Genomic DNA, 9,888 nt, shown 5'->3' with positions numbered 1-9,888 from the left:
AAATTGGATACTATTAATTTAGGCTTAAATAGAGACTGGGAGTAGCTAAGTCATTATGCAAGGTAGCCTATTTCCCCTGGTTTTTTCCAACCCCCCAACCCCCCCCCCAGACGTTCTGGTTAAACTTGGATTTAAACTTGGAGAGTGGTCAGTTTGGATGAGCTATTGCCAGCAGGAGAGTGAGTTTGTGTGTGTGTGTGTGTTCCCGGGGAGGCGGTGAGAAAGCCTGGATTTGTGCTGGATATGGCCCACCTTGATTACCATGCACGTTGTAGGGAGAGTGGTCACTTTGGATGAGCTATTAGCAGCAGGAGAGTGAGTTTGTGTGTGTGGTTTTTGGAAGGCGGTGAGGGGGTGAGAGAACCTGGATTTGTGCAGGAAATGGCCCACCTTGATTATCATACACATTGTGAAGAGAGTGGTCACTTTGGATGGGCTATTACCAGCAGGAGAGTGAGTTTGTGTGTGTATGGGAGTGTGGGGGGGGGGGGGTGAGAGAACGTGGATTTGTGCAGGAAATGGCCCACCTTGATTATAATAGGGACCTAGACAAATTGGAGGATTGGGCCAAAAGAAATCTGATGAGGTTCAATAACGATAAGTGCAGGGTCCTGCACTTAGGACGGAAGAACCCAATGCACAGCTACAGACTAGGGACCGAATGGCTAGGCAGCAGTTCTGTGAAAAAGGACCTAGGGGTGACAGTGGACGAGAAGCTGGATATGAGTCAGCAGTGTGCCCTTGTTGCCAAGAAGGCCAATAGCATTTTGGGATGTATAAGTAGGGGCATAGCGAGCAGATCGAGGGACGTGATCGTCCCCCTCTATTCGACATTGGTGAGGCCTCATCTGGAGTACTGTGTCCAGTTTTGGGCCCCACACTACAAGAAGGATGTGGATAAATTGGAAAGAGTCCAGCGAAGGGCAACAAAAATGATTAGGGGTCTGGAACACATGACTTATGAGGAGAGGCTGAGGGAACTGGGATTGTTTAGTCTACGGAAGAGAAGAATGAGGGGGGATTTGATAGCTGCTTTCAACTTCCTGAGAGGTGGTTCCAGACTATTCTCAGTGGTGGAAGAGGATAGGACAAGGAGTAATGGTCTCAAGTTGCAGTGGGGGAGGTTTAGGTTGGATATTAGGAAAAACTTTCTCACTAGGAGGGTGGTGAAACACTGGAATGCGTTGCCTAGGGAGGTGGTGGAATCTCCTTCCTTAGAAGTTTTTAAGGTCAGGCTTGACAAAGCCCTGGCTAGAATGATTTAATTGGGGATGGGTCCTGCTTTTGAGCAGGGGGTTGGACTAGATGACTTACTGAGGTCCCTTCCAACCCTGATATTCTATGATTCATACACATTGTGAAGAGAGTGGTCACTTTGGATGGGCTATTACCAGCAGGAGAGTGAGTTTGTGTGGGGGAGGAGGGTGAGAAAACCTGGATTTGTGCTGGAAATGGCCCAACTTGATGATCACTTTAGATAAGCTATTACCAGCAGGACAGTGGGGCGGGAGGAGGTATTGTTTCATGGTCTCTGTGCGTATATAATGTCTTCTGCAGTTTCCACGGTATGCATCCGCTGAAGTGAGCTGTAGCTCACAAAAGCTCATGCTCAAATAAATTGGTTAGTCTCTAAGGTGCCACAAGTACTCCTTTTCTTTTTAGAAGTGTAGTACTTTTAGTAAATAAAAGGAATAAGATTAAGCTAACTGGATGAGGGATTTGGTAACAGCAGGTAAAAATGCTATGGCTTACTGCTTCTAGTGCTAAACCACTTTGAATTTGCTGTTTTATGCTGATCAATCCAGACTTCAGTTCCCAAAGGCTGGAGACTACTTCAAAACTAATAGAGAAGACCCAGTATCGGACTATAGAATTTAACACAAGGCTAGAGTTTAAACTTTTAAAACCATCCAGGTAGAATGGTTTAACAGTTTGAACTCAAGTAGAAATTTGGTCCTCCACTAACTTGAAAAATAACTGAAGCTACAGTCTTCAAAGAGTCTCATTTAGTGCTAATGTCCAAACCAACAATCAACAGAATCCATTCACTAGCTTTAATGTTATGAACAAAGGAGCCTACTTGGCCATCATAGAATATAATTTTCCTACTTTTTTTTTTTTTAAAGTCCATTCTGGTTAAGATCACCCTAGTTCTGGAGATACAGACACACAGAGCTTCGCTGAAGCTGAACAGAATTTCTCCAAAACAAGACTTGACGTTTGTTTCAATGAGAAAAAACAAGCTAGACTTCAAGAAAATTGTTAGTGGTTTGTCAGTTTCTATCAGCCCTGTGCATCTGGACATGTGCCGCTTTAAGTTGGGCCTAGGAGGAACAGAAAAGTAAATTACGAAGTCCAAGAATTTCCAGGTCTCTCCGCTCTCAAATGAATCCCTTCAGGCTATCATACATCAGCGAACAGATTACACCCATCTAGTGAAGTTTTTAAAACCCATACTTGAAATAGTCTTTTTAGACAGAAAAGTACTGCTTATAACACACAAGTGGTTAAGTATGATGCATCACATCTTCAAAGGCCAGAAGGGATCCTAGTTTGATCGCCTGCACAATACAAACCTATAGAACTTCACCTAGTAATTCCAGCACTAAGCCTATATAATTTCTGGGTGATCTATTTCTTCTTTAGATTAACAAAATTACCCATTCTTCAAATAAATGTCTCTCTCTACATAGCCAGCAGCTCATTTCCATTTCTAACTAGAGCACTATTGGTAGTTCCAGTGGGAGTTGGTGGCATATACTGTAGTGAAACAGGAACTGTCACTATAATCAGCATGGCATTTTCCCCCACAAAGGTCAGAGTGTTAACCCTCATAAATTTGAGTCTGTGTGAACCAAATGTTCTTTATAAAAATAAAATCAAACCAGATTCCAAGGCCCAGCAGGACTACTATGATTATCTAGTCTTACCTGCTATGTGACACAGGCCATAGTACTTCCCCAGAATAATTCCGAGAGCAGATGTTTTAGAAAAAACATCCAATTTGATTTAAAAGCTGTCAGTGACAGAGAATCCACCACAACCCTTGGTCAACTGTTCCTATGGTTAAAATTATTCACTTAAAAATGTACACCTTATTTCCAATCTGAAGTGTAGCTTCAACTTCTACCCAGTGGGTTGTTATACCTGTTGTCTGTTACACTGAAAAGCCCAGCATCAAGTATTTCCCACGTAGATACTTTCAGATTGTAGTCACCCCTTAACCTTTTCTTTGTTAAACTAAATAGATTGAGCTCCTTGACTATCACTACAAAGGCATAACTTCTAATCCTGTAATCATTCTTATGGCTCTTCTCTGAATCCTCTCTGATCTGTCATCTTCCTTGACCTGTCGATACCAGCACAGGACACATTATTCCAGCAGCAGCTGCACTAGTGCCAAAATATAAATGGAAAATAACCCCTCTATGCCCACTTAAAATTACCCTTTGTGCATCCAAGGAGTATTAGCCTTGTGGCAACAGCCCTGCACTGGGAGCTCATATTCAGCTGATTATCCATCACAACCCCCAAATCTTTTCAGAATCCCTGCTTCCTAGGATAAGAGTCCTCCATAGTGTAGGACCTACATCCTTTCTTCCAAAATGTATACATTTACCCATATTAACACAAATTGTTTGCTTCCACGGAGCTTAAACTATCCCGATCACTCTATATCCATGACCTATCCTCTAAACTGTAGAGGACATTCAATGCTAGACTGTTTCCCCTTCAGTCCAGCAAAACAATGCCTATTTGGTTACTGCCTCTCACTCTAGCCTTACCCTTGTGGGAAGCTACTAATGATAGGGCTGATACTGCATTTATAACTAGCTAGTTTAACATTCTTGCCATGACCTGCATTTCACCCTATATGGATACCTCTACACTGCAATTAAACACCTGCAGCTGGCCCATGCCAGCTCACTCTGGCTTAGGGGCTGTTTAATTATGATGTAGACATTGGGGTTCAAGTTAGAACCCAAGCTCTGCGACCCTGCAATGGGGGAGGGTCCCAGAGCTCAGGCTTCAGTCCAAATAAATTGGTTAGTCTCTAAGGTGCCACAAGTACTCCTTTTCTTTTTGCGAGTCCAAGCCTGAACATCTACAGCTAGCAGAGGTAAGCTGCAGGTGTTTAACTGCACTGTAGACATACACTTTCTAGGGTATACTGAGGTAATAGGTGCCCTATTCACTTATTTAGAAGTTATCAACAAATCAAAGCTCTTAGATTGTATTAACAGTTTAATCCTTTTTATGAGAGAATGAGGTCTAGTACTTCAAGTGTATTAAGATTTGTTTCAGACAACATTGGCTGTAAACATGGAGGATTTCTTTGCACAACATTCCCATTAAGAAATACTGTATTTCAATAACAGTTCACCTTTTCATATAAAACAGTATAACAAAGGAGCATAGTACATAAAATCATTTAACTTTGACTACACTGAAGCAAATTTAACTCCTTACACTGGAAGTTTAAATTTCAAGTATCCACAAATTAAACAAAGCAGAATTGACTGTTTGGCCATTTTATTTTATATACAAAATAGCATGGCAAAGACTTGGTAAATTTAGTGTGCCCAGTTATCCAAATTAGGCAGAGAATTATGTCCAGAAGTCTCCTTGTGACATCTCATCTTCTTGAGAAGTGTTTAGTCCAACTGAAAAGAGGAAAAAAAAAGTTGTGAAGGGTAAAGTTGGTATCTAGACAAATGACCAATTTCCAAATCATGCATTTTCTCCAGCCATTAAATGGATATTTAAGCATCAGGATTCAGTCTTACAGCAGAAGGCTTATACTAGTAACATCTGAAGGAGCTATTTGCTAGTAAGGAACAGATGGCAAGGATCAGAACCAAGCCATTTCAAGTGATGATTTCAAAGTTACAACCATCCAACTCCCACGTACCCCCTCTTTTCATGAAGCACAGTACAGTCAACTACAACGAGCCTGTCTGGACATCACATTAGAGCACAAAGACTGGTGCTGCCCCTCAATAAACAGGGAGATTTCCTTCCAGCACATGCATTTCGGGAAAGGCTCAGTTTCTTAGGGCAAACAGTAACTATACAGACCACGACCTAAGGGACTGCATAAAGGCCACTGCACTGAGGACTTCTCCGTGAAAACCAGCTACAGGAGCTCCAGGTCCAGGCCTGACACCGCCGCGTTGAGCCCCCCTCCCCCAAGGATGAGCTGCGGAGCGGGCCGCCCGCGCGAGCCGAGCCCGGAGACCAGCGGCGGGCGGGGCGGGGGGCGCAGCAGGCCGGGCCCGGGGGGGCCCCCCTCACCTTGACGAAGCCGATGTCCTTGGCGTACTGGCGGAAGCACTGGCGGCACATGTTCAGCCCGTACTTGCGGATCAGGCCGTGGCGGTTCGAGCACACGCGGCTGCGGGGCGAGAGCGGGAAAAGCCGGTCAGCGCAGCGGCCCCCCCGGCCCCCCCTCTCCGGGCCGGCCCCACCCACGGCCCCCGCCTCGATACCCCCTCCCCCCCCCGGGACACCCCCCACGCCTCAGCCCGCTTCCCGCAGCGGGTCCCGCCCGGCCAGGCCGCGAGCCCCGCGCGGAGCCCGTCATGGCGGCCGGCCGGGCGGGGGGAGGGAGGGGGGCGGCCCCCCGGGCCCCAGCCGGCGGCACCCACCACGAGCGGGAGCCCTGGCCGAACTTCCTGGGGTGGCTCCAGTAGAGCTGCTGGTGACCCATCCTGCCCGCTGCTCGCACCGCGCCGAAAGGGAGTGGGCCCCGCCGCGCATGCGCTAATCAACCCTGGCCGGCCGGAACGTCCCGGCATGCACAGCGGAATCGCTCGGCTCTCTGCAGACTGCGCAGGCGCAGCTGAGATCGGAGCGCGTGTCCCCCGGCGTGCGCAGGCGCGAGTGGAGCAAGGGGGAGCGCCGCGCCAACCACGCGCAGGCGCAGAAATATTTTGCTTCCCCTTCCCGCTCGTGACGTCATCATCGCTGCAGCCTCTAGTAACAGGCTGGGAGCTCACTGTATCGCCGGGCGCGGTGGCGCACGCCTGTAATCCTAGCTACTTGGGAGGCTGAGGCCGGTGGATCGCTTGAGCTCAGGAGTTCTGGGCTGCAGTGGGCTATGCCGATCGGGTGTCCGCACTAAGTTCGGCATCAATATGGTGATCCCTGGGAAGCTTGGGGTTACCAGGTTGCCTAAGGAGGGGTGAACCGGCCCAGGTCGGAAACGGAGCAGGTCAAAACTCCCGTGCCGATCAGTAGTGGGATCGCGCCTGTGAATAGCCACTGCAGCGTAGCCTGGGCAAGACAGTGAGACACGGTCTCTTTTTGTGCACCCACCACAGAGCTTGTATGGGGGGGAAACACGGCCCCCAGGATCCTGTTTGGGGGCAAGGGAACAGGATTTTTAATGAGGTGATGGGGCACCTACAAACCAGGATACTCTGGGCGGGGTTAGGGGGCCCCCACACACGCACCCAGGGTGCTTACTGGTGGGCACCCACCCACCCACTGGAATCCTGAACTGGGTGGGGGTCAGGGGCACCCAGGATGGTTACTGCAGGAGACGGGTCTCAGAGGCTCAGTCCCCGCCCCGGGGTGCCATGGCCTTTTGCACTGGTGGGGAAGGTCTGCCGGGGGGCTGGAGAGACAGGGACCCTGTCTCTCTGTCTCTCACACACACCCACCCACCCAATGCAGAGCTCCATTGGCTGTTCACACGGTCCACCCCACTATTCACGCTGACCCTGGGAGACACCAGCACCCTCACCTCTGCGAGTCTCGCTCAGCTCCTTCTGCCTCCCACTGGTCCCAGGCTGGAAATGCAGCTCGGAGCCGCTGCGTTCGCCCCAGCAGCCGGCAGGGGTCAGTCCCGTGCCTGAATCAATGTCCCTAAATCAGTCTCTGCTCTGTGCGAGAAGCGGAGGAGAGATGCACTAACCCGACTCCCAGCTTAGCCCGGGCAAGACAGTGAGAGATTTTCTAGCAGAGAGGAAGGCGGGACACAACTCTTTATAAAGAGGAACAAGCTGTGGTGAAATACGATTCTTTTAATCGGGGTGCCCCAGTCTCTTTTAAATGGGGGAGATGGTGAGCCACAGACTTTTCATAATGTGGGGGAAGATAGAACCAGGACTGTGTCATTTTCCCTCCACAGTTACCGCACAACTGTCCTCGCATAACTGTGTAAACGAGCCATAATGCCACTGAGATTAAAGTAATTGGTGTAACAGCAATGTGACTGAGAGGAAAAAAATCAAGCCCAACAAATTCCACCTGTCCCAATGGTCAGATCCCAGAACTAGGGGAATAGATCTATGCTCAAAACAAAAAGAATAACAATGGTTTAAGATATAGGCTACATATGTAGTATAGGAAGCATGGGTTTGAAAGAAGAGAGAAAATGATCAATAGGAATATTCTATCAATTGATATATAAGGGACATGGGAATATTAAAGGGACTCCACCCAACACACATCTTAATTCTATTTTCACCAACAGTTCACATCTTGCAGATACAAGTTGCAACTTCTTTGACTCAGAGAATAAAATAAGATTTAACAACCATGAGGCTGATCTGGCTTACACCTCAATTGATTCCAATGGAGTTACTCCAGACTTCCAACGTACATGAACATAGGATGGATCTTCCCAGGACATTGCAATCCAGAATGAGTGCTTTCAGCACAAGGCACAGATAGTTTACCAGCTTCTCCCCTCTGACACCACCTTTTCACCACGGAGTTTTGTTGTTGTCGTTGTTCACAATTCTGTGCCATTTCTTCCTATTTCTCCAGTACTGGACATTTTATAGGCCTCAAATTCTCATGTTGTTTTAAAAGTTTAGTTTCAGAGTAACAGCTGTGTTAGTCTGTATTCGCAAAAAGAACAGGAGTACTTGTGGCACCTTAGAGACTAACCAATTTATTTGAGCATAAGCTTTCGTGAGCTACAGCTCACTTCATCGGATGCATACTGTGGAAAGTGTAGAAGATCTTTTATACGCACAAAGCATGAAAAAATACCTCCCTCCACCCCACTCTCCTGCTGGCAATAGCTTATCTAAAATGATTACTCTCCTTACAATGTGAATGATAATCAAGTTGGGCCATTTCCAGCCCAAGAAAACCTGGATTTGGGCTGGAAATGGCTCAAGGTGATTATCATTCACATTGTAAGGAGAGTGATCACTTTAGATAAGCTATTGCCAGCAGGAGAGTGGGGTGAGGGGAGGTATTTTTTCATGCTTTGTGTGTATAAAAGATCTTCTACACTTTCCACGGTATGCATCCGATGAAGTGAGCTGTAGCTCATGAAAGCTTATGCTCAAATAAATTGGTTAGTCTCTAAGGTGCCACAAGTACTCCTTTTCTTTTTAAAAGTTTAGGACATCATACAGTGCACAGACATTTAAATGCAATGCAAGTTGTGATGTTGACACTAGATGGAGTATTTTTTCAACTCATAGACGTTAGGACTCATTCACTAGTGGGGCAAAGTGTAAGGAAATAAAACCTTTCAAATTAAAACCAACAATCATTTACATCAGCAGGAAAGCTTATGTCAATAAAATAAAATCAAGCTAAAATCCAGGTATCATTTGTAAATGTCATCACACTCCATTTTTTTCTCACATGGTTTGGTCTGTAAAGCACAATCCTGACAACTACGTAGGTAAGAGAATCGAACGGATTGAAGGAAAAAGACAGAGAGGCAGACCCAAGAAGAAGTGGCGGGAGTTGATAAACAAAGACATATTACAGGCCTGGCCCACAACATTTTGGCACCTGAGGCGGCGAGCTCAAATGACGCCCCCATGCCCCCTCACTTGGGCCAAAACTTTGAAACTCTGGGTCCTAGTGAAGCCCTCCCACAGTCTGGCACCTGAAGCAGCCGCCTCAGTTCGTCTCATGGTAAGGCCAGCCCTGACATGTTAGTATGTGTTATAATAGAGAATACAACATTGATCAGGAATCACACAGAGGACTCATTTGATGAGATTCACGCAAGGAAGAAGATTTTGTGGAGGAGACAATACGTATAAAGAAAATATTTTCTGTTCAACACCTTTTCGTTATTATCGATTACCACAGCCATGAAAAGAATGGCTACATAAGAGAAATATGTCTGTCTACATAAGAGAAATATGCATCTTTTCAGCTTCACAGATTCCAAGCCCAGAATGGGCCATTAGATCATCTGTTTTGACCTCCTGTATAACACAGGCCAGAAAACTTCACTCCATTAACCCTGTACTGAGCCCAATAATCTGTATTTCATTAACGCAATATCTTCCGTTCCAGAAAGACATCCCATCTTGAGCCTAACACATCAAGAAACGAAGAATCTACTCCTACTCTTGGTAGCCATCGTAGATGCATGCCCTGATGCACAGCAAGGGTTACAGGGGTGTAGTTTGATCTGGTAAGCAGTTGGGCTAGGCGGATGCTGCCCCAGGCAGGTATGATTGTTACCAGTAGCTAAGTGCTGACGGTGTGCACGGCGCTGGACAAGCCACACACTAGACAGCCCCTGATCCAAGGGACTTGCAGCGTAGGTAAGTTAGTGACCCCATCGCACCGAAGCACAGGTAGGGCCCTGCCCGCCCCCCAGTGCCTGGGGTCATTTGGGGCCCCCCCGGATCCCGCCGGCTGGCGCTTGCCCCCACGCTGCTGCGACGCAGGGCAGGGGGAGTCCGGCCCAGGCTCGGAGCGAGCAGGAGACTGGCGCGAGCCCCGCCCCGCCGAACCCCCCGGAGCGGGGCTCGGCCGCCCCGGGCTACGCCGGCCTCCACCGCCAGGCGGAGCAAGAGCAGCCCCGAGGGGGCGGGGCCAACAAGGGGCCCCGCGCTCGCCCGCGAGGGGTCCTCACGCGGTCGGGGTGTCCTCACCCCTGCCTGTAAAACTCCC

General features: G+C 47.9%; 1 protein-coding gene across 1 annotated transcript; it reads right to left on the bottom strand.

The window, feature by feature from the left end:
* Window positions 1-4,516: 4,516 nt before the first annotated feature.
* On the bottom strand, window positions 4,517-5,769 carry RPS29 (ribosomal protein S29). Its single transcript, XM_073350232.2, has 3 exons — window positions 5,649-5,769; window positions 5,296-5,395; window positions 4,517-4,664 (listed from the first exon to the last, which is right to left on the bottom strand). The coding sequence occupies exons 1-3, from the start codon at window positions 5,708-5,710 to the stop codon at window positions 4,656-4,658; spliced, it is 171 nt and encodes a 56-aa protein (XP_073206333.1). The 5' UTR covers window positions 5,711-5,769; the 3' UTR covers window positions 4,517-4,655.
* Between the last annotated feature and the right edge of the window lie 4,119 nt (window positions 5,770-9,888).

Source organism: Lepidochelys kempii, chromosome 6 (assembly GCF_965140285.1).
Source record: "Lepidochelys kempii isolate rLepKem1 chromosome 6, rLepKem1.hap1, whole genome shotgun sequence".
In the NCBI taxonomy this organism is placed as follows: Eukaryota; Metazoa; Chordata; order Testudines; family Cheloniidae; genus Lepidochelys; species Lepidochelys kempii.
This window is presented reverse-complemented; position numbering and strand designations above follow the sequence as displayed.